General features: G+C 40.8%; 1 protein-coding gene across 2 annotated transcripts in view; it reads right to left on the bottom strand.

Annotated features, from left to right (window-relative positions):
• The window catches only part of LOC108696776 (protein kinase C gamma type), a 157921-nt gene extending 134913 nt beyond the window's left edge, over window positions 1–23008 (bottom strand). Inside the window, exons 1-2 of one of the 2 annotated variants that reach the window (XM_018226413.2) lie at window positions 22569–23008; window positions 13051–13082 (exon numbers count right to left, since the gene is read on the bottom strand). In XM_018226413.2, coding sequence (XP_018081902.1) covers window positions 13051–13082; window positions 22569–22738 — 202 coding nt within the window. In that variant the 5' untranslated portion in view covers window positions 22739–23008. The remainder of the gene's footprint in view (window positions 1–13050; window positions 13083–22568) is intronic. The other variant, XM_018226412.2, reaches the window with a different exon arrangement.
• Between the last annotated feature and the right edge of the window lie 3198 nt (window positions 23009–26206).

Below are 26206 nucleotides of genomic sequence, written 5' to 3'. Positions count from 1 at the left end.
AAAAGAATCCAGGATTTGACCTTATTTATATTTAAAAAGTACAATTTAATCGTATCGGGGAAAAAACTCAATAAAATCGAGCGAAACCAGAATCGTAAGATTTTTTTTTCCGAATCAGACTATTACCCGAAAAGCCAGAATTTTTTGTGTTTTTGCCCAAAAAAACAGAAAAAGTCGGAACAAAGTAGAACCCACGATTTGACCTTATTTATATTAAAAAAGTACAATTTAATCGTATCGGGGAAAAACTCAATAAAATCGAGCCAAACCAGAATCGTAAGATTTTTTTTCCCAAATCAGACTATTACCTGAAAAGCCAGAATTTTTCGTGTTTTTGCCCAAAAAAACTGAAAAAGTCGGACCAAAAAAGAATCCAGGATTTGACCTTATTTATATTTAAAAAGTACAATTTAATCGTATCGGGGGAAAAACTCAATAAAATCGAGCGAAACCAGAATCGTAAGATTTTTTTTTCCGAATCAGACTATTACCCGAAAAGCCAGAATTTTTTATGTTTTTGCATAAAAAAACAGAAAAAGTCAGACCAAAGTAGAATCCACGATTTGACCTTATTTATATTAAAAAAGTACAATTTAATCGTATCGGGGAAAAAATCAATAAAATTGAGCCAAACCAGAATCATAAGATTTTTTTTTTCCGAATCTATTACCCGAAAAGCCAGAATTTTTTGTGTTTTTGCCCAAAAACCCCGGAAAAGTCTGATTTTTGGGCTAATTCCAGCACAGACTACAGAAACTTCCAAATAGGATAGGGACCCTGTCCCATTGACATACACACAACCTCAGCAGCTTTGAGTTGGCGGATTTTCAGATTCAGACTTTCGCAGCCTCTGGGTATAATAAATCTAGAAAAATCTAAATTTTTTTCATTTTTAGCATTTAATAAATATAATTTCATGATATTAGCAGTTTTGCTAATATAAGGTTTTCTCCCCGGAGTGTTGTCACTTTCCTATTTAGACTTAGAAAGGTGGTTCACCTTTGAGTTAATTTTTAGTATGTTATAGAATGTCTAATTCTAAGCAACTTTCCAACTGGCCTTCAGTTTTTCTTTTTATAGCTTTTGAATGATTTGTCTACTTCTTCAGACTATTTCCAGCTTTCAAATGGGGTCACTGACCCCATCTAAAAACAAATGCTCTGTAAGGCAACATATTTATTATTATTGCTACTTTTTATTACTCATCTTTCTTTTCAGACCCCTCCTATTCATATTCCAGTCTTTCATTCAAGTGAGCTCATGGTTGTTAAGGTAATTTGGGCCCTAGCAACCAGATTGCTGAAAACGTAAACTGGAGAGCTGCTGAATAAAATTTCAAATGCAAATTGTCTCAGAATGTCGCAGACAACCCCTTTAACAGCACACAAGGCTGTGTCTCTAAGCAGGCGGAAAAACACCCTTGGGTGTCATTAGCCTAAAATATAATGGAAAAATAGATACCACACTGAAACTATAAGTTGGTTTCTTTTTTTCTCAAAAAGTATGGATCCATCACTAGTGATGGATGAATTTGTCCCGTTTCGCCTAAAAATTTGCGAATTTTTTAGAATTTCTCATTAAATTTGTGAATTTTTCATCAAAGCAAAACGGGACAAATTCGCCCATTGGGCGTCAAAATTATTTTGACGCACGTCAATTTTGACCCCCCGCGTCAATTTTTAGAAGCGCGCCTATTTTGTCGAAATGCATTAAAGTCAATGGGCGTCCAAATAATTGTGACGCGCAACAATTTTTATGCGCCCGACTATTCTGACGCGCACCCAAATTTTTTTGACATGCCGGATTTTTTGCTGGCGAATTTTCATCGCAGTTTCGCAAATTATTTCACCAGCGGCGAAACATGTAAATTCTCCATGAATTTGCGCCTGCCAAATTTATTCACCCATCACTATTCGTCACAAAAAAATTAGATGTAATCTTGTACCAAATGTAAACCCTGGCGACAGATTGCGATCAAATGAAATAAAGTCCTCAGGCCATTATATGATAAAAATAATGCACCCATTAAATAAAGTGGAATAATAGGATAATGCTACAGGACCAGATGGGACAGTCAGGCTATTGTTTATAATCTCCAGCGATTATTTATGGTTTGCCTGATACCCAGATGCAGGAACATTATTTAAAAAGGCTGCAACCTCATACAGAAAACTGAACACCCATACGTATGTTATCTACTGTGGGTGACATTTGTTGTAGACACCAACATATTTTAAAATCTCTTAAAAAGGCTGTAAATACAAACATAGGCTTAATAAATGTCAATTTAAGTCTAAGTATCTTTGTATCTATTTACAAAACAATTTTGATAACAGTTGCACCCAGTACTTAAAACCTAAAGTAAAAAAAGCCTAAGTAAGAATATGGCTAAAAATTTCATATTTTATATAAAGGGATAGGAACAGTTATCTGGAAACCCGTTATCAAGAATGCCCCGAATTATGGAAAGGCTATCAGCCATAGACTCCATTTTATCTAAATAATCAATTTTTTTTTTATTATTACCTTTTTCTCTGTAATAATAAAACAGTAGCTTGTACTTGAGCCCAGCAATGATATAATGAATCCTTATTGGAAGCAAAACCAGCCTATTGGGTTTATTTAATGTTTACAAGAATTTCTAGTAGACAAATTATGGAAAAATCAGTTATCCAAAAAGTCCCAAGTCCCTAGCATTCTGGATAACAGGTCCTGCACCGACATTGAACTCACTGTACAAAGCCAGATGGTTAGCAGCCCTATAACAATATTGACAAAATTGTCCAGAGTAGCTCCCTGTTTTGTGATGTTGATGGGCCAGTTTAGTGGGCTCTGGGCTCCTGTTGAAAAGCTAAACTTAGAAGTAGTTGAAAATCATCAAAACATTATAAGAACGTGAGGTCACATCTGTTACATATTAAGTGATGCTACAGAGCAAATCATTAATTAAGCCACATGCAGAATGCACTGGTTTCTATGCTGCTATTTAAAGGGATACTGTCATGGGAAAACATCTTTTTTTCAAAATGAATCAGTTAATAGTGCTGCTCCAGCAGAATTCTGCACTGAAATCCATTTTTCAAAAGAGCAAACAGATATTTTATATTCAATTTTGAAATCTGACATGGGGCTAGACATATTGTCAGTTTCCCAGGAGCCCTCAGGTCATGTGACTTGTGCTCTGATAAATTTCAGTCACTCTTTACTGCTGTACTGCAAGTTGGAGTGATATCACCCCCCTCCCTTTCTACCCAGCAGCCTAACAACAGAACAATGGGAAGGTAACCTGATAACAGCTCCCTAACACAAGATACCAGCTCCCTGGTACAGTGTCGGACTGGCCCACAGGGATACCAGGAAAACTCCCGGTGGGCCCAGGTTTCAGTGCGTCCTCCTGCTTCAAAACATTTGGCCTATTTCATGGCCATTACCTATTTCTATGTGAACAAAACGACAAAATAGATTGAATAATACATTATAGCATGTAAAGAAAAGAGACTAACAGAATAGAGGTTGCATGAGGAGAGGAATTACAATATTACTGAGAGTGGGCCCCTGATCTAAGGTCTTTTGGCGGGCCCCTGGTCTAAGATCTTTGGGTGGGCCCCTGGTGTCCCAGTCTGACACTGCCCTGGTAGATCTAAGAACAACACTCAATAGTAAAAATCCAGGTCCCACTGTGACATCTTCAGTTACATTGAGTAGGAGAAACAACAGCCTGCCAGAAAGTAGTTCCATCCTAAAGTGCTGGCTCTTTCTGAAAGCACATGACCAGGCAAAATGACCTGAGATGCACCTACACACCAATATTACAACTAAATAAAATACACTTATTGGTTCAGGAATGAAATTTTATATGTAACGTGAATTATTTCCAGTGTAATTTAGAAATAAAAACTACACCATAAAATAATGACAGAATTCCTTTAATATATACCTGAATAATAAATTAAGGTCTTGTAAGTGACAGCACCCAGAGCATGTGCAGTGAATCAGCAGAAAAGGAGATAAGGAGCGACTAGGTTCATCATCAGATCCACAGATCTTCCCTGCTGCGGTGGCCTTCAGCTGGTACCACGGTCGGACTGGACATTAGGGGGCTCACCGGGGTCCGAAATCATGGTGCCACCCCCCCCCCACGCCTGCATGTGCAAATGCTGGCACATACGCACATGCGCAAAGTCCGCCGCGCTGTGCAGCATTTTGTATTTTTGGAGTGCCAGCGGATCGGGGGAGGGGGTCCGGCCCAGTACGAACCTGGCTGGTACTAGAACCCAAAACATAAAGTGCAACATTTCTAGGCAAAGTGTTTCTTGAGCATAAGCTCTCTTATAATAAGAATATCTTCATGTTCTGGTTTTAGCCAGCATGTATCACAGTTCAAAGGGTTGTACACGTTTTCTCAAAGTCCTACAACAAGGACATTGCAAAAAGTTGGACCACGTGTTTAAGCTCTGATGCTAAATGTTGATCTGTGCAAGCATGGCTAATATCATGGTAGGAGATCTATTTGGGGTTAAATTGTTAACCGTTTATAATATTTTTTTAAATAATAAAAAAACTAAAAACTCATTAAAGAATCTTCTTATGCATTATTGACTTTTTATTCCACCTCTACTACCTGCTACTGCCCCTGTAAGCCTATACAGTGCCCAATGAGCATCATATATAGAATTTCGCACGAAATTCGCGAAACGGTGAAAAATTCACGAAACAGCACCGGCGTCTCGTTTTTGACGCCGGTGTCTCATTTTTGACGCCAGTCACGCTGGCGAATTTTTGCCGCAAATTTTCGCTGGCGTTTCGCGAATTTATTCCCTGGCGGCGAATCGCGCAAATTCTTCGCCCATCACTAATCATATATAGTACAAAATCAATCACACTACACAATTCATTCCAAAGCGTCACCCAGGAACAATATCATGCTTGATAATAGGGGGTTACCCCGAAACGTTGCATGCTGCAAACCATTTAATAAATCAGCAAGGGTTTACCCTGCTAGCAGTACCTGTGTGCCAGTGAATTTTCTTCTGATCAATAAGGATTGTAGCCATCTCTACTAAAGAAAACTCTTGTGTTGCTAATTGTAATAATGAAATATGATACGTGTTGCTTCGTGTGACTCTCCATTAAATTTGAGAGGACTTCCCGTTTAATGTTTTTTTCGTGCTGTATTAAACTCACAAACAATTACATGCTCTGTAACAAAGTTGTCACCTACCCAGAAAACGGCATTAATTAAAAGTGAAAGCACAAGATTAGAATGGCTCGTCTGCTAGCATTAATCCTTATCTGAAGCAAACCAGCAACATGGGGATGTGTGCGGATGAGAATTGGTAGATGATGATGATGAGGATTTATGGCAGGTTCTTAGCATCTCTGCTTCTAAACAGCTTTGAAGAAGAACCTACCCTAAGACCTACCTAAGACATTTTTACTATTTTACAAAGGTGAAATATTACATTTTTTTTCCTCATTTTCCTCATTATTTTAAAAAAAAAAAAAGGTCCATTTGTAATGTTTGAACTCCCAGTCTACCTATTTATTGTCTGCATTGATTGCTGCCAGTTCTTTCGTTAGCAATGGCACTTATCAGTCTTTACTTTCTAAAAGTACAAAATACATCTGCCAAGCACTTCCATGGAACTCATCATAGATCATATTCCTCTTCATTATGAAGATTTATTCAATGGCTTTCCATATCAATCTGAATCTCTACATTAAATCATTTAATCATAATACATCCTGCTGCATCTGTTCATATCTCCCAAATCATCCACGAAAATAATATCCCAAAATGACCAATAGCCATAGATATATATACGGCAAAAAGTAAGCAGAATAAAATGATTAGTATAAGCCTTCCATCATAAACACCAAGTGCTCCTTCACATCCACCATGAATTGCATGATGGGTAGATATCACAATCAGTCCTGGGGTTATTAACCTCTTTGATTACCAGCTATTGCCACTGAGACCTCAATTTTTCTAAGGGTTTAACGTTCCATCTAGCCAGAAAAGTGCATCAAACTCCAATTCTGTTTTGATCCAAAGGGTACCTTAGGTGACAAAGCAACAAAAAAGCTCTACCAGGATTTGAAAAATAAATCAAGATAACGGCATAGAACTATTGTGAAGCCTCTGTTTGAAACACAACATTGTATAGATATCTGAAAACTGTCAGTCTAAATCTATTGAGAATAATGCAGCAAACCATGGACAGTTACAAGAGACCAACACAGGATCTCCAGAAGGTTTCATATAGATTATTAATCCTAGCAAGAAAAGAAAAATGATCATCAATTGAAGTTATCAACTGCAATGTGCAAGATTGCAGCCAGCAAATTTGCTCTCTCTTAATAAGCAGCAGATGAACCACAAATTGTAATATTCCAACACTGAACGGATATTGGTTTTGTAAGCCCTCATACAAGGTCTAAAATAGTTTAAATGCCTTTAAAAATTTGCAACCAAATAAAATAAAAGGGCTACATGCTTTGGTAATTAAAGTTGAAGACAATTAAAGTCTAGGATAGATCTAGTAGAAGACAGCCATCCTTTATTATTTTATAGGCAAGTCATACACCAAAGATTAGGCAACCTTTGGCACAACACCTAATCCTCAGGTATATTAGCATACCTTGCAAATTGAGCTGTCTGGGGATTGTACAGACCTTCTATGATAGCTGGAGTTTTGATGGTTGCCAACACCTGCCCTAGAGCTCACTCAAGCAAACCATGAAATGAAACCCAATCAACAATAACAAAGCTTGATAACACTTTCACAGCAATGAATGTGAATGAAGTAGTGATGCAACGAATCCAATATTTAGGATTTGGCTGACGTCTGGTTTCCTTCCACATTACAAAAACTGAAGTGTAGGTGGTTCCTAATAAAACGGACCATAGTTTGTGTAGAATAAGTAATAGGGACCTTAGACTGTAAGCTCCACTTGGGCAGAGACTAATATGAATGATGTCTAAACTCTGTAAAGCTCAGAAGATGATGTAGTGTAGACTATATAATAAAGATCAGGTATAGCTACAGCTCTCATCATCGTCCAACAACGTTCAACAGTTGGTGGGATTCCGGTAGGTCAAAGAAAGCCAAAGGGTGATAAGATGTATATTCTTGATGCAAATACTAATTATTATTAAACAATTTCATTATAAGTGGTGCATACTTTCACCATGTGACATTTTCTAAACAGTGCCCTACTGTATAGAGCAGTGATCCCCAACCAGTAGCTTGCGAGCAACATGTTGCTCTCCAACCCCTTGGATGTTGCTCCCAGTGGCCTCAAAGCAAGAGCTTATTTTTGAATTCCAGGCTTAGAGGCAAGTTTTGGTTGTATAAGAACCAGGTGCACTGCCAATAAAGCCTCATTGTAGGTTGACAATCCACATAGGGGCTACAAAATGGCCAATCACAGCACTTATTTGGCACTCCAAGAACATTTTTCATGCTAGCGTTGCTCCCCAACTCCTCGTACTTCTGAATGTTGCTCACGGGTTCAAAAGGTTGGGGATCCCTGGTATAGAGGCAAATTGCTGGACACACTCTATGTGAACTCGAGGTGCTGATCCAACAGGAGGCGGCCCAACCAAGTCTCCACCATATATGAATACGAAAAGTAAAAAAGTGGATAGCACACTCTGTACCGTACAAAAAGTTTTATTTACACAAATGGTTACAAAAATAAATGCATCTGCCCAACACGTTTCGACCGCAGATGCAGATGGAGATCCAGAGGTCCTCTTAATGTTCTCTAAACACCAGCCCTGAGTTTTGTGCACAAAAAATATTATGCAAATTAAACATCAAAAGGGTTTTGAATAACATAGTCACTGCCAAGGACATAATTAATAATGATAATAATAAGAAAAAACACTGCATACTTTATGGTGTCCTGTACTAGTGCCAGACTCATCTGGTCAAATTCCCAATGTGCATCCATATTGCCTATAAAGCATCATTTCCTACTTATTAGTAGACTTTAGTCTGATGGAAACATGTGATTTATGACATTGGCAAAACATCTGAAAAGAAAAGCATGGGGCTTGCACCCAGCACCTACACCCAGCACCTACAATTTCACTTTGGGCTTTGCCTAAAACAGGTTCTAATTCTTACAATCTTGTATTCTGAGGATGAAGCTGTGGGGATCTTACAGCCTCCCTTTTTATCCTGGTTTATACTTAATCTGCACCCATTGCCTGCAGGATATTTTCAGCAAATCTTGATCTTTTATCAGAATTTTTTAGTGTTTGACAACCATGTATCTCAGCAGCTAACAAAACATCTTCAGGTCGTCTACCAATATTTGTTTTATTATTTATAATGCAATAGAGAGAATAGAGAGTCACTGCGTGGGTGGATTGTTCTTCTTGTCTTCACCATTAAATATTTATGGTGCCTTGTTACGCTCTACATTAAAGCTATTTACTTTTTTGAAGTTTAAAGCAATGGACTAATGAAAATATAGCATAAGCAGTACATAAGGAAACAAATCAACAAAGAAAAGATCAACAAAAAGAAGCAAAAGAACTGCTAATAGCCAGCAAACTGGCTAACTCATGCCCGTGGTTCCAGGGTGCGGGTGCACTGTTGATCCCCATTGCAGTCCCTAAATGTTAAAAAAAATGTTTAAATATCTTCATCATGGTTTTACCAGAATTAAAACAGACCAAATGAAAAAAAGTGCTCATAACTTTGCTGTAATCAGGTTACTCCAAAATAGCACATCCCATATGATTCCTAACGCCTAAACCTATCATTTCTATCTATCTAGGACAAAGATTCTCCTTAGGGAACTGACTTAATGATTTGCATGGGTTATTCAGACAGTCCAGTACAGAGATAAAAATAATAATAAATATGCTTAAACTACGAATTAGTTACGCTGGGTTTTAGCTATGTTTATTTAAAAATGCTTTTGTTAATCTCTGTCCCTCAGCGAGAAACCGGAATGGCTTGGTGGTTTTCAATGGACAACGAAATCAGACTTTTGTTTTCATTTTGAAGAGAAAAGGTTAGTGAAGTCATTTCATAAAGTTTTTCAGGTCCTGTAACATGTACCAACCAACCAAATGTTGCCTTTAAAGTGCAGAACATTAATTGCTACTGGTTCATTTGTTGCTATGAGTTACTAATGATCTTAAGATTCATGTCAATGATTCAATAAAATTAGGTTAAAGATAAAGTAAATAATACTGCAGGTTATGACCACCTCCAGTGCTTTAATATATACTTTAAGATTCATGGCATGACAATGGTCCACTATCTCAATTTCTTAGGATTGAGTGGAAGACAGTGTTCTACTACTGACCCAACAGCAGAGTCTAGTACTGAAGCAACAACAATTTAACTCACTATATGGACATTGGGGAAGGTGCAATCAATTTCCAATCCAGTTTCTAACCATAACCCAAGTGAACCAAGGTAGGGATAGAAAACTGTTAAAGCAGTCATTTGGATTTTAGCCATAAGCATTCTCATGAGAGTTTTGGGGCTGGTTACTGATTACTAAAGCTCATCAGCAGATCACAGTCATCTTATGGTGGCTTAATTGTCCCTGTTCATTTCACATGTCAGGACCCAACTTGCATTGAAAAAGTAAAACACTTTAGGGGTTAGGTAATAAAAGGCATTAAGTTTGCCCAGGAGCAGAAACCTATAAAAGCCAATCAGCAGGTAGAATTTAATGGTCACCTGTTTAAAAGCAAACATCTTATTGGTTGCTATGGGTTACTGCTCCCGGGCAAACTTAGTGGGGGGGTCATTTATAAACACTGAGTAAATTTGCACCTGGGCATTAACCTATGGCAACCAGAGGTTTGCTTTCAGGATTCAACTTGCAGCTGGCTGAAAAAAAACTGATCATTGATTGATTGCTATCGGTTACTGCCCAGGTGCAAATGTGCCCAATGTTGATAAATGAGACCTTCAGTCTTTTATTACATATGGGGGATAGGGAGTAATTTAATCAATGGTCTTAAATTTGTTACTTGAGCAACTAATCAGGTATCATTTACTAGCTGTTTGAAAACACATATCTGATTGTTGCAAATATGTGCACAGTGTTGCATTGGGGTGTGTGAGGCCCACCAGGTCTGCTACCCCAGGGGCCCCGCACCCCCTCTAGAGCCCCCCCCTCCCCGCACCCACTCACCATCCTTATTACTTAATTTTTGGTGTGATCAGAGAGAGTGGGCAGTGGGGGAGGCCAGGATCAAGAGAGGGAGAGCAGGGGGAGCAAAAGGGGAGGCCAGATTGGGTCTATCTAATCATTTTTCAACTATTGGTTAAAATAAATATGTTTCTGTAGAGACCTATAGGATATGTTAGGCTCCTATAGAGTTAAATCCCTACCCTTTCTTTACTCTTTTGTTATTGGGCATAAGCCTGTACATTTTCATTTAGTACACCATTAGTTATTGGTCAAAGGGTGTAATACCATTTCCTGCCACACTGCTTTATAGTGTTGGGTAGGGAGTGGCCTCTTCCTCTTTGGCTCTTGGTGTCTGTGCTGCTAGGTGTTTCCCATTGAGCCTGGGATCACCAAGGCCCCAGTAAAGCCATTTGCCCCAAATTGACCTGTACCTTTGGAGATTAAGTCAGGGACCAGGAAGCCCTGTGAACGAGGTTAGCTATCATTAGGGCAGATCTTTAATAGACTCTAGACTCTAGAGAGTGAGATAGTCAGCTTTACATAGAATTAGCAGCTGTGTGCTCCATCAAGGATAGTAGCAGGTAGTAGCTTCCCAAAGGCTTCTTGTTTGCCTTTAGTACAGGGACTCAGTGGATAGGGTGTTAGGCTTCAGACTTCGTCTCCCTAACTACTCCACTGGTGATCCTGATCCCCACAGAGGTATATCTGTCTTCTGGGAATTGATGTACACTTGACCACTATGCCTTATGGGATAGACAGTCTTCATTATGCTGTATCATCTTCTGCTATCCTCCCTCCTCTGTGATATGCTACACCTGCATCATCTCCTGTGTGAGTAAAACCTGTGGTCACTTACTTTGTGTTTTGTTACAATACACCATCTGTTATTTCACCATCAAGAACCTCCTGGCGTCCAATCAATCTATTTTTATATGCAGTAGCATGTGTTATGTAGTTATACTACATCTTAAAGGGATAGCTTCTACCTGGCGAAGGCCCTGACCCTGTTGTGTAAGTCGCATGTAGCCAATGCTCTATCATGCTAGTGGGTATTTGTCTAAATACAGCCAAATAGGTGCTACATTTCTTTAAAAAAAAGTCCTTCCCTAGAGAAGAAACGATTTCTCTAAAAAAACAAACAAAAATACCCACAATCATAGAGGCATTCCCGAGACAGTTATCAACACCACTGATTTCTTCTGTTGTCATGACAACTCTGCAACACAGAGAATAGCTCGGCTGAAATGTTCAAAATCTTTAACTTAATTTGTAAAGGTTATTAAAATGACAGGTTTGATATAGTACATTCTTTTCGTTTTGTGAACATGGCTTATCATTGGACCGGATTAATGCCCTAAACAGTTTTATCTCTGCTCTGTCTTGCTAATCAGCAGAACCTCATCCCAGGAAATAACACTTCTACTTAAATAATAGCATATTATAGAATCGCTTTTGTAAGGGAAACAGTCTATTGCTGGTGCTGGGGACCATTGCAAGCACCTACATATATGGAAACAGAACCCTAATCTAATTGCCTCTACTGCTTCTCACATCTAGGTGTAAGGGAGCATTTGCTAGAGCAGAGGGTACAGTAACGTTTTCCTTTACTTTGAGCCAAATCCTCTCTCAAAAGATAGGATTCAACTCATAAAGGGAAACTAAACCTCCCAGTGTTTTTTATTTTAGCCCCAGTACACAGGAACCCTAGTCCCCTTACCATTTGCATTGTTCAAACATCTCAGTAGGAGATCCTCTGTAGCTCATTCCCAACTACAGCGGTGTTGGCAGCCGCCATATTTGGCTTTGTCACTTCTATTAGCCAAACAGTCTGAAATCGGCCTCCTGGAACTCTAGGAAATCCACTGGGCCACAAAAATGAAAGTAAAAACAATCTTGCGTTGGAAAAAATTAAAATATAAGCATCTCCAGAGGTCCTACTCTTTTTGTGTCTAGTGGACACTTAGAGGCAGATTTATCAAGGGTCATCTTTCGAGTTGATGGTAGTTATTTTAAATTCCTATAAACTCTAAATTTGAGTAAAAAAAAACAACCGAAATATATTAAAAAATGTAATATTTAATCTGGATATATAGGCTTTTTTCGAAACATTTGATTCGATTTTTGAACGTCTTAGATCAAATTTGAATTGAAGGATTTGCCCAAAAAACGTTGATTTTTCAAATTCCACCAAATGACTCCAAATAGGTTCTAGGAGGTCCCCCATAGGCTAAAAACTGCAATTCAGCAGGTTTTAGATGGCGATTGGTAGAAGATGAAGTTTTAAAAAGACAGTACATGATACATTTCATTATTCGAATAGTCCAGGTTGGAGAACAGTTTTACTGTATATGTGCGACATATACAAATATACTTTCCACTGTTCTACATTGATAATGCAGCCTTCTTGTGACTTTCTTGAGACTGATGACATACTACTATGACAGTAAAGCCATTGTAGTTTACAATATGTTTTATGCAGACTTGTAGAATGGCTTACCCATAGACTAGCTTTCTACCTCGTTGTAAATATATATCACATCCTATTTTGTAGTTAATAATCAGCTCGTTGTTACTCTGGCCCAGTGTGCAGGTTTTGTGTTGAGAAGTCCTCAACAATTTGATTTAATTGGGCCAATTATATTTAGAAGAAAAAAAAATTCCAAATCCAACTGACAATTATTCAGACATAAAACACAGACATTGACTTAATAAAAAAAACAACTAAGCTCCCAACAGTAAAGCTTCATTCAAAAGAACATACAGAACATTTGTTATAAACTATTCAATAGTTCCACCAAACATCTGCTAGCAATGGGCTTTCTCCAGAGCGAGAGGCTGAGAAACATAGATAGAGCTTTTAAATATGCAATATCTTACCCTGGCACTGGAATCCTTGCTTGCCAATGCCCCTGTGGAGAAACAAGCAAAAAAAACATTATTTGCATAGGCAATACAAATAGTAAACAACAGCCATTGGTCAAAGCAGTATTGCACTGGGACTGGGTAATCAACTGTTTGTCTAACTGGAAACAACATGTTAGAAACTCACCAATCATGTTGTCATATCATGTTCTATATAATTGTATATGCAGTTCAACATTAGATTCCATATCATTTAGCCTTGGTAGATATGGCATAGACAACCCTCAGCATTCCAAAAGATCTACAGATTTCACACCCTTCAACTGGCTGTCTTCAAGTAAAAACTAGTAGCTTGAAGTCAAGGTCAGCTTGAGGTGGGCATGACGAGGCCAAGGCCATGCCAAGCTCTATTTGTGTATTTTGATCTCATAAAGTTTTGCAGAATTTTTGCCAGGGGTCTTCCCGATCACAGTACATGGTTTTACTCTTAAAATAAAATTGGTGTTTATACATGAACTCAAATTCTACTCCAGTACCTGGTGGGAGATGCCTTGAGTTGACATCCTACATCAGTGGAGGAACAAACTTTTCATTACAGAAGGGAAGGTCAACTATTACAACATAGATTACATCAATGTTACACCTAACCTAGGTAAATTATTGTGTTAGGAAGGTGTTGATCAACTGTTATGACATGGACCTTTCATTATTGAAGAACCTTCAACCTTTAATGTATTTATTGCAAAGACAAACACAAATAAGAGGACAGATCTTGTAACGTAAACACAATAGACAAGACGACTTTGCCTTTGGTGCAACATATCAAAAGCAGATAGATCCAACAGAAATTACACCCGTTACAGCACCAGGCTCATTTAATGTCATCAAAGTGTGATGCTCTGCAGCAACTTCCTTGCTGGATGGCAAATTCCCTTTTAGATTATTAATGACTGATAACAGGACCTAATGTATGTGCTTTTATTCATTGACTTGAGCACTGTCTGACACCTTGGGCTTGGTGCTAATTAAATCCTTTCTATATTTAACCAGAAGATGAAAATAGCTGATTAATATGACTTTTTAGTCCATTTTGCAGTACATAATTTACTATAAATATATCTGCCAGTGAGAACTCTCCTAGAAGTAATTTTTTGCAGTCAATAGCAACTTTTATCATTAAAAAAAATTTATTCTAGACAAAATGCAGAGCCAAGAGCTTTACTTTTAATGTTGTACATATAAATTGATTATCGCTGTAAAAGAGCACAATCTGCAGCTTTAGGCACAACACACAGGGGACCAACGGTACTGCAGTGAGCAAGAAGCTAATATAAGTCACCTTAAATGTAACTAGAGGGAGTTTAACCATAGCACTCACTCACAAGCACAGCTTGAAAGATTCACTGTGCAAGTCTGGTATATTTACTGCAGCTTGCAGCCTACAGGCATGCAAAGTACATATGACATAAACAAGTGCTTAATAACTCAGCTGCAAAAGAGTCTCTCTCTGAGCTAAACACCTGCCAGGCTCCATCACAATTTTTTTGAAGGATAATCAAGACCTGAGCTGGTGGCTGCTGCAGCGTGTATCCCTTTAATTAAGAGGAAATGTTAATTAAAAATAACCATAATGAAGGAACACTGATGGGTGCAGATCCAAGAGAAACCCCTACTCTCGCCTTGGAATCATGAGCTAAGAGATAAAGGTCAACCTAAGGCCTTTTAATAACATGCGATGTGGTCTACTCTAATCCTTTCCCTATACATGAAAGTAAAGTTCAGTCCCAAACTCTAAATATCCCTTATTATAATCTGGGTTAGGAAAAAAAAAGGACAAAAATAGAGAGTGCAGAGTATCTACAGAAAAAACTCAAAGGCAGTCAACACCCTGTGATACTCCTTCTGTCTCTGGCTAGTATATTTCTGTATTTATTTGTGAGGTTTCTTCAGTTATTGTTACACCAGGATTAAATGCACAATTGAGACTGGCCATTATTTAGTTACTTTACTGCATTTCCAAGAAAAGACCCAGGCCTTTTTCCAAAGACAAGAGAAACAGACTCCCCTAATCCCCTATGTGAAGAAGTATGGCTGATCTAAGGGAGGAAGATATGTCATTTATAATTAGGTGCCAATTCCTTACTCATATGTCGTTAATCTTCCTAATAGCTTATTTACGCAAAATGTAGATGAGGGTTAATATGCGTACAATGAAGGAAATATGTTAATATTACCCCTGCTTTTTTATGAATTGCATATGATTAACCCAAGCATAAGGAACTGTTTTGCCTATTCACAAATTGTGTAAAGAAAATGGATTTTAAGGGAAGTCATAAAACCCTGCAATGCCTCAATATACAGTATACTGTACATATGGCAACTTTGAAACTAGATATACTTTTAGCTGAAAACCCACCCAGGAAGGAATTCATATGACATCAAAAAGCCCTGTACTGGGACAATATATTAGCTGTCTTGGTGAATCAATTTTGTGATGTGACTAATACTTGCAAGTATTTTGATAGAATTTGAGATATCTGGAAGTATTGTTTCTTTAGCAGCTATAGCAGGAATCTATCCTAACCTGAATTAAAGAATTATCCTTGTAATCCAAATGGGAGCAGAGAACTGCCCTTCTAACCCTACCTGAGGCAAGGAACTAATCTTGTAATTGAACCTAAGGTAGTGAATTACCCTTTTAATCCAACTTGGTGCAGGAAACTAACCTTGCAATCCAACATGGAGTAGGGAACTACCATTGTGACCCAACTTGGTGGAGGAAACTACCCTTGTAATACAACATGGAGCAGGGAACTACCCTTGTGACCCAACCTGATGCAGGACACTACCCTTGTTATTCAATGTCAAGCAGGGAAATCCCATTGTGAGCCAACCTGGTGCAGGAAACCACCCTTGCAATCCAACATGGAGTAGGGAACTACCCTTGTAACCCAACCTGATGGAGGGAACTACTCTTGTAATCCAACATAGAGTATGGAATTACCCTTGTGACTAATCTGATGCAGGAAACTACCCTTGTAACCCAACCTGATGGAGGGAACTACCCTTGCAATCCAACCTAGAGTAGGGAACTGTCCTTGTGACCAACCTGATGCAGGGAACTACCCTTGTAATTGAACATGGAGCAGGGAACTACCATTGTGGCACAACCTAATGCAGGACAGTACCATTGTAAATCAATATGGAGCAATGAAATCCCATTGTGACCCAACCTGTGCAGGAAACTACCTTTGTAATCCAACATGGAGAAGGGAACTACCCTTGTAACCCAACCTGATGGAGGGAACTACCCTTGTAATCCAACATAGAGTATGGAATTACCCTAGTGACTAATCTGATGCAGGAAACTACCCTTGTAACCCAACCTGATGGAGGGAACTACCCTTGCAATCCAACCTAGAGTAGGGAACCACTCTTGTGACCAGCCTGATGCAGGGAACTACCCTTGTAATCAAATGTGGAGCAGGGAACTTCCATTGTGACACAACCTGGAGCAGGGAACTACCCTTGTAATCGAACATGGTGCAGGGAAATCCCATTGTGACCCAACCTGTGCAGGAAACTACCCTTGTAATCCAGCATGGAGCAGGGAACTACCCGTGTAACCCAACCTGATGGAGGGAACTACCCTTGTAATACAACATAGAGTAGGGAACTACCCTTGTGACCAACCTAATGCAGAGAACAACTTGTATTTGAACATGGAGCAGAGAACTACACAACCTGATGCAGGACAGTACCATTGTAAATCAATGTGGAGCAGGGAAATACCATTCTGACCCAACCTGTGCAGGAAACTACCATTGTAATCCAACATGGAGAAGAGAACTACCATTATAACCCAACCTGATGGAGAGAGCTACCCCTGTAATCCAACATAGAGTAGGGAACTACCCTTGTGACCAACCTGATGCAGAGAACTTCCATTGTAATCCAACATGAAGAAAGGAACTACCCTTGTGACCCAACCTAGAGCAGGGAACTACCCTTGTAATCCATCATGGAGAAGGGATCTAAAATCATGACCCAACCTGGAGCAGGAAATCACCATTGTAATCCAATATGGAGCAGGGAACTAAAATGTTGACTCAACCTTGACCCTTGTGACCCAAACTGGAGCAGGAAATCACCATTGTAATCCAATATGGAGCAGGGAACTAAAATGTGGACTCAACCTTGGCCCTTGTGACCCAAACTGGAGCAGGGAACTACCTTTGTAATCCAACATGGAGCAGGGAAGTAAAATCATGACCCAACCTGGAGCAGGGAACCACCCTTGCAATCCAATATGGAGCAGGGAACTACTCTTGTGACCCATCCTGGAGCAGGGAACTAGCCTTGCAATCCAACCCCCAAGGGCAGAAATAATAAGAAAACAGCTTTAAATCAGGATTGTCAAAGCCTAACCTTATGAACTGCAACTTCCAACACCCTATGCAAGCCTTGCATCCCTATATGTAGGTATCACTAAGGTAGAAATATTCTAAGAAGCACAGGCATTTGAAATAGTTTGAGTGTTACAGGGCAACCCTTTTGAAATAAAAAATAACAAAGTGGTATAAAGGTGATACCTTATTTGCTAAGATAATGAGAAAATCCAAAACTATTCCGTAGTGCTGGAATTAGTGATATATACTGTAGAAAACAGGGACATCCAGACATCCTGACTATAATTGCATCATACACGTGTTTCATTACAAATTATTATTCAAAAAAAACGTTTAAAAATGTAAGCCGATTTCTGATCCATTTTGTGCCAAGACAGAATCACACATTTCATACCATTATTCACAGAAACACATCAGGAACATTTATTTCACAATGTGCCGAAAGGAACTGGCAAAAATGAATTTAAAGCTTCAATGAGCCGCACTGAATTTCCCTAATTGTAAGTGTAGATAAGCGCCCGAAACATAAGAACGCTTTGAACTCCCACAGGACTGATGGATCAAGGGTAATTATTTGTGATCTCTATTGAGCCATATATTATTTATATAATACTGTACAGACACTCTCGGGCTTTGCGCACACCTCGGTTTCCAACCGTTGCGGGTGCAAACTCTTTTATTACAGCCATAGGTTTGCACGGAAATCAAGCAGAATATTCTAACAATTCCTGACAGGAAAAGTGCACAGTTATACCTGGTACATAACTGGGATAGTTGCACAGCGGGACTACTTCACAGTTGGAATAGGTGCCCAACCTCAATAAGGTGCATAGGGGCAAATTAACTAAAAAGGGCAAATTTTAGATTCCAGAAACTGCGCCACACTTTGCGCAACTTTGCCAGACATTATGCTTCAAATACGTATATCTATCAAAATTCAGTTTTTTCTCTAGCGTTACTTTCTTCTGAGCGAAACTTCGTTAAAATACATTAACATAACATAGCTCACGTCAGTTTAAATATGGCGGGTACATACGGGTCATATATATGTCTTTATTGGTGATTGTTGGTGAAATTGCTGGAAGTGGCCTCTTATTATTTTTATTATATGTCCAAGGAAACAAAATAAAGACAAAAGAGATCCTCTAATATCCTAGAAATGAGCCCACTCTAAAACAAATGTGGCATGAGCTTCAAATAGTTAAACTTGTAAACATAATCTCACGTTAAACTATGAGTTTCTATGATGTAACTGACATAATAGTTTTGAGGATGTAGCTTCATCTTCTCAATTCCCTGGTGAAACCAAATCTGGTGAAAAGGGTAACGAATTGGTAATTTCAAACTGATCAATTTGCAGAGAAAAAGGAGCGAAAATTTGCCTGGCGAAGCGGTGCAAAACTTATCTTGCCATGAGCTTTTTCGCTAGCTAATTATCTGCTTTGCATTTCAGTAAATTGGTGATGACCATGTGAATTGTCATTTTGGCGAATTTTCGCTAGTAAAGCCCACTTCACCCTTTAGTAAATCTGCTAAATAGCTGGAATCAGTGCACACATGGAATGGGACACACAGTTGGAATAAGTCCACAATTGAAATACAGTAGGTGCACAGTTAGAATAGGGCACATAGTTGGAATCAGTGTACAGATACAATGGGGTGCTTAATTGGGAGAGGTACACCGTTGGAATAACTCCACAATTGGAATACAGTAAATGCACAGTTGGAATAACTCCACAGTTGTTATATAGAAGGTGCACAGAACATATACAGCTGAAAAAAGTGAACAGTTTGGGCAGGTTCACAGTTGACAAAAGTGCACGCTAGATTCACAGCTGGTATAGATGCACAGCTGGAGCAGTCAGCATGATTTTCATATGTTATATAATATGTGAGTAGTCAGAGCAAACTATATTGCTTGTACAAGTGCACAGTGGAACAGCTGCATAATTGGAAGAGGTGCACACTTGAAATAGATTCACAGTTAGTGGCGTAACTAGTCAGTGCAAAGGCCCTAACCCCACAAAAAATCCTTGGATGGACCTGGTGCTCAGCAATTCTAACCCGGCCTTGTCCACTGGCCACTTCCCCGTCTGCGTTGCCTGCATCCCCCACACCCCACCTGCAGGTAAGACAGCGACTGGGGAGAGGCGATTTCTTTACAACTATAGGAACAAAGAGGAATAAGACCCTGTGTTCTGGGCTGCCTCCCCCACATGACTGCTGAGTCTGCTTTCTCTATAGTTACACCAGTGTGCACGGTTGAAATACAGTAGATACACAATTGCAATGAATGCACAGCTGAAATAGTTGCAGATTTAGAATAGATGTCTGGTATAACATGTGAGTAATCGGAGGAATTGATTTAACAGGTATGCATGAAAATTTGGTCTTTATTGAACCCTACACAAATCTCTGCAATGCTTCCCACTCCTACTCTAGACGGTAGGCAATTTGATAACTAAGGTTTGCTTGGATAAAATGGGCTAACCCCATGCAACCAGGGGTGTAACTACCAAGGGTGCAGGGGGTGCGATCTACAATTTTCAGTAAACTTTACAGACAAACAATACTCTAAATATACAACATCTCTCAGTATTGACAGATAATCCTTTTTTTTTTTTTAAACTAGGCTCATATGGACCCCGTATGCCGCATGAAGTCCGCTTTGATTTCTGTGCAACTGAATTGATTAGTAGACATTTAGGCTAATTAGTAGTAGTAGTCGTAGTAGTAGAAGCTGCAGCCATCTTTGATCTGATGATATGACGACCAGCTGGAAATGCACTAACGTATGTATCATATACATTACACACCAGCCCCTGCTGACATGCTATCATTAGAGGTAGAATATGTGGAACATTAAATGGGTACCTTGCTTGCTTCTGTGCCATGTGAACACCAATATCTTACATATCTAATATGCATTCAAATTTATTGATAAGTGGCAGTTGTGGGCAGCAGGAGGGCTCAATGGCTGGCAGCACGGCGGGTCTGAGGCTCAATTCCAGCCTGGTCACTAGGAGGTATTTGCATGTTCGTCTTCTGCTGTGGGTTTCCTCCCACGTTGCACATGCAGGCAGGTTAATTGATTCCTGATCAAACTGACCCCAGTGAATGAATGAGATAGGGACCTTAGATTGCAAGCTCTGCTGGGGCAGGGTCTGATGGGAATGATATGGCTTCCAATTCAAAATCTTAAAGGGATTCTGTCATGATTTTTATGATGTCTTTTTTATTTCTAAATGACACCGTTTACACTGCAGATAATTCACTCTACAATATAAAATTTCATTCCTGAACCAGCAGGTGTATTTTTTTAGTTATAATATTGGTGTGTAGGTGCATCTCAGGTCATTTTGTCTGGTCGTGTGATTTCAGAAAGAGCCAGCACTTTAGGATGGAACTGCTTTCTGGCAGGCTGTTGTTTCTCCTACTCAATGTAACTGAATGTGTCTCAGTGGGACCTGGATTTTACTATTGAGTGCTGTTCTTATATCTACCAGACAGCTGTTATCTTGTGTTAGGGAGCTGCTATCTGGTTACCTTCCCATTGTTCTGTTGTTAGGCTGCTGGGGAGGAGGGAGGAGGAGGGTGATAACTTGCAGTACAGCAGTAAAGAGTGACTGAAGTCACATGAGTCACATGACAAGTCACATGACTGGGGGCAGCTGGGAAACTGGCAGTATGTCTAACCCCATGTCAGATTTCAAAATTAAATGTAAAAAAATCTGTTTGCTCTTTTGAGAAATGGATTTCAGTGCAGAATTCTGCTAGAGAAGCACTATTAACTGATGTGTTTTGAAAAAAAAAAAAAGTTCCCATGACAGTATCTCTTTAAAGTTTACTGTGCATTACAGATATTCCGCTGCCATGCCATATACGCGAGTTGTCTGTAACCTTCTCAAGGTGCGGGCACTGGATGCCATGCTGTTACCCGCTGTCTATGGCAGCTGAGATCATACAGAGCCACATTGTATGGAGACAGATAAAAGAAAACAGTTGCAGCCGTGGCCATCCAATGCCCATATTATACTGGGATACAGGACCCCCCCCAGGTATTTATGTGTTTGTGTATATAAAATAATATTTACGTATGTGAAATACAAGTGCATTTAAGAGATGTGACTGTAGCAGCACCCGTGCTCTTTAGGCAGCGGAATATAATGTCGCCCTGTTCCTGGATAAGCTTATTATCATTATTAATGGCTGGGTATTGTCAGAGGAATCTCCATAGAATTCCATCACTGAAACATTCCAGCAGGGCTGATGTTACAGTCACAGGCAGTATCTACTTATATATAATATGTACTGGGTTTTCTAGTTTATAGGTGCACCTTATAAAGATCTGTATGTGCACTACAATTCCCATCATCCACAGCCGGAGCTGACTGGAGGGGGTTCACCCAGTTTATCTAACCCTGATTTGAATACATGGTAGTTTAAGGCTGTAGCAGATCTTGACTGTCAGTTACTTGTTGATCTCGTCAACCAGTTTCAAAAAGCTGAACGAGGATGGACAGTCATGTAAATTGCCAGGGAGGGGGGCAGCTGTATTCCCTGCCTTAGTCTCACCTTCCCCCCCTACTCTTAATAATACAGTGGGGGGGTATATAGGGGTATATGACAGCACCCTTTTCTGTTTGGATTCAAGCTTTCTATTACTTCTCAAGCCTAAAGAGGGCCATACAGGGGCCGATAAAAGCTGCTGCCAGACTGAGTTGGCAGTTTACTGGCCCATGTGTGGGGCCCTCCAACGGGATTCCCTGATTGATATCTGTCCGAAAGTCGGTCAGATATCGATGGGGCAGGGTTATAGATCGTGGCTGCATCTGTCCATAGATCTGACCGTTTGTATTGGCAGCATTATGATCAGCCCGATTTCGCTCACCTCAATGTGGGCATATCAGGGTGAGATGCGCTTGTTTGGCGAAACGAGCGGATCTCTAAATGTATGACAACCTTAAAGGGGACCTGTGTAGCTCTCCAGCTGTTGCAGGGCTACAACTCCCAGCATTCTGGCTCTGTAGTTTAGCAACAGGTTGAAATTATAGAACAGAAAGAGAGAGAGGGTGGCACTGGGCAATACAGTCAGGGTGTCAGTTTAACAAGCATTGGACCTACCAGATGAAGTCAGTGCAGTGGCTGCAGAAGGTGGGCTGCTTGAAGAACCTGGCAGTGAACTTGTGGCTCTTCACCTCGTGCACCAGTTTCTGCCTGAGGGCCCCCTTCCGACAGAACAAGGGTTTGACAAAAGGTTGCTCCACGTCCGAGCCAGTGCACACCTGAGCCATCTCTTCCAGATCTCCGATGCGACTGCTGCCTGCGCGATTTCCAGATTCCCCCAGATGCAGCGATAAGAGAGAGTGCAAAGAAACCAAAGGGAAGCAGGTGGAAGAGATAGAGAGAGACGAGTTGTGGGAATCACTGATGCACAGGGACTAATTGAGAGTGCGACTCTACCGCTGCCGTCTGTCACACTGCAACAATATGCAGCTGAGAAGCAGAGCCCGTGGGCTGCAACTGGAGCTTAAGGAGAGAATGGGAGAGGGGGCAGCTCTTGTACAGATCCCTCTAAAGGAGGGGACTTTCTCCCTGTCTCACACAGCAAAACAGGAGGAGTTTTCTTTAAAGAGATAAGACTTTAGGGAAAACACGTGACATATACAATATATATATATATATATATATATATATATAACACATAATACACAAAAGCCATGATTATCCTCCTAGCGAATATATTCTTATAAAACGGTGCTTAGTGATGCCATCAGTTATCTGGTACTTAGTGATATCTTTATTTATTTTTTTTTGCCAGGACTCATTGAAATGCCTGTTTTATAAGAAATGCAATCATAAATATAAAATATGAGGATTTAGAGGTTATTAAAGGGGTTGTTCACCTTTGAGTTAACTTTTAGTATGGTGTAGAGAGACAATTTGCAATTGGTTTTTATGTTTTTTATTATTTGTGTTTTTTGAGTTATTTAGCTTTTTATTCAGCAGCTCTCCCTTTTGCAATTTCAGCAGTCGGGTTGCTAGGGTCCAAATGACCTTATCAGCCATGTATTGATGTGAATAAGAGACTGGAATATGAATAGGAGAGGCCTGAATAGAAAGAGTAATAAAATGTAGCAATAACAATACATTTGTAGCCTTACTTTTGTTTTTTAGATGGGGTCAGTAACCCCCATTTGAAAGGTGGAAAGAGTCAGAAGAAATAAACAAATAATTAATAATAATTAAATATATATATATATATATATATATATATATATATATATATATATATATATATATATATATATATATATATATATATATATATATATATATATATATATATATATATATGTCCACAAAAGCACTCACAGCAGTCGCCATCAAGCGTGTAGCAACAAATCTTTATTGGTGCATGGTGTATCAACTCGTTTCGGCTCACAAAGAACCATCGTCAGGATAATGACCGGAAGTGCGGCACATAATTAAATAACCCCCTTATCCAATCAGGGTGGAACCCTAATTAAAACATCACATATAAGCAAACCATTCTGTTATAATTATAGAAAGTGAATATAATAATCTCACACCCGTTAGGTGACCATTATTCATGTAAATATATCAATTATCCCTCTGTGCAGATTTTGGGACAGGCTTATAAAGGGTCATTAATTGGGAATGGAAGACACATGTGGATAATGAGGCAGGGGAGAAAGAATATATTTCAAGTCTGTCCAGAGCAGTGTCTAACATGAGGACCGAGATCCTCCAGTGGCTCACCCTGGTAATGCAGAACCTCCCAACAACAGGGACTAGGGTTCGATTCCTGGCTGTTGCTGACATTACCCCCACCCAAAGGATTGACCTCAGGGCGATCCCAGGGTCAGGTGGGTACATGAGTTCAAAGAGAAAACTCTTGAAATGAAAACTCTTGAAATGATGCAGTAGCTAGATTGTCCAAGCAAGCAGAGTCAGGAGCCGAAGAGGATTTGCCAGAGTCAGGAGCCAGGGGACCACCTGATACCACTTCTGGAACCGGGGGACCACCTGATGCCACTTCTGGAACCGGGGGACCACCTGATGCAGGAGTCCAAACAGGTAAGTTGCCAGGATCGGGAGCCAGAATAGAGGAGTAGCCAGGGTCGGAAGCCAAATCAGAAGAGTCGCCAGGGTCGGAAGCCAAATCAGAAGAGTCGCCAGGGTCGGAAGCCAAATCAGAAGAGTCGCCAAAGTCAGCCAGCAGAGCAGAAGAATCAGCCAAGGCACCCATTACAGGTGGCGGACCAGCAGAGGCACCCATTACAGGTGGCGGACCAGCAGAGGCACCCACTACAGGTGGCGGACCAGCAGAGGCACCCATTACAGGTGGCGGACCAGCAGAGGCACCCATTACAGGTGGCGGACCAGCAGAGGCACCCATTACAGGTGGCGGACCAGCAGAGGCACCCATTACAGGTGGTGGCTTGCCCAGGACAACAGGAAGACCATCATGAACAGCAACAAGACTGGTAGACTCTGGAGCACCAGAACTATCAGATCCCGTAGCAGGTACGGCAGGTCTAGAAGTGGATTTGTCCTTGGGCCCAGAGGCCACAGTACACAGGTCCTCACAGACTGAAGCCGGCAAGGCTGCTGGCTCGGAGGCTGGAAGCGGCAAGGCTGCTGGCTCGGAGGCTGGAAGCGGCAAGGCTGGAGGCTGGAAGCAGCAAGGCTGCTGGCTCGGAGGCTGAAGTACTGGCACAGGAGCTGGAAGCTGAACCACTGGCACAGGAGCTGCAGGCTGGAAGGCTGCAGGCACAGGAGCTGCAGGCACAGGAGCTGCAGGCTGGAAGGCTGCAGGCACAGGAGCTGCAGGCTGGAAGGATGCTGGCACGGGAGGCAGCTTTCGGGGAACCGGCACGGGAGGCAGCTTTCGGGGAACCGGCACGGGAGGCAGCTTTCGGGGAACCGGCACGGGAGGCAGCTTTCGTGGGAACCGGCACGGGAGGCAGCTGTCGGGGAACCGGCACGGGAGGCAGCTGTCGGGGAACCGGCACGGGAGGCAGCTGTCGGGGAACCGGCACGGGAGGCAGCTTTCGGGGAACCGGCACGGGAGGCAGCTTTCGGGGAACCGGCTGGGAAGCCATCACTGGAACCGGCTGGGCTGCTGGAACCGGCTGGGAAGCCATCACTGGAACCGGCTGGGCTGCCGGAACCGGCTGGGCTGCTGGCACAGAGCCTGGGATGGGAGAGAAGTTTGGCTGGGAAGCCGGCCGTGGTATATTAGAAAAAGAAATAAACTGTGGTTCAGGCCTGAGACCCAGGGAGGCTGATTTATGGGAAGCAACAGGCTTAGAAGCAGACTGGGAGATAACTGGAGAGTGCATTGCAGGCAGATACTGGGAGACTGACCGACCCTTAAATGTAGTGGTAAATGCAGTTTGAACTTCATCGTCTGAATCCACATCTTCCCAGTCTTCATCATTACAGGCATCATAGTCACTCTCGTCATAGGGTATAACAGGTTGATAGATATTTTTGAGGCCAACAAGTTGGGAATATCTTGGCACTGGAGGGGTAAGTTGAAATGGCTTAACAAAGCCTTGAACGACAGGAGAACTTGAGGAGGAAAAAATGTCGGAAGGGACTGGCCATAAATCACCCGTGAAGGTTGTTTTCAAAAAAGAAAGAAATGAACAGGGGTCTTCCAAAAAGTGAGCTTCTTCATCAATGCAAGCCTCTGCCCACTCTTGTGCTTTACCCCCTAAGAGGAATATCAT

This window comes from Xenopus laevis, chromosome 7L (assembly GCF_017654675.1).
Source record: "Xenopus laevis strain J_2021 chromosome 7L, Xenopus_laevis_v10.1, whole genome shotgun sequence".
Lineage (NCBI taxonomy): Eukaryota > Metazoa > Chordata > Amphibia > Anura > Pipidae > Xenopus > Xenopus laevis.
Note: the sequence above shows the minus strand (reverse complement) of the source record. Positions and strands in the feature narration are given on the sequence as shown.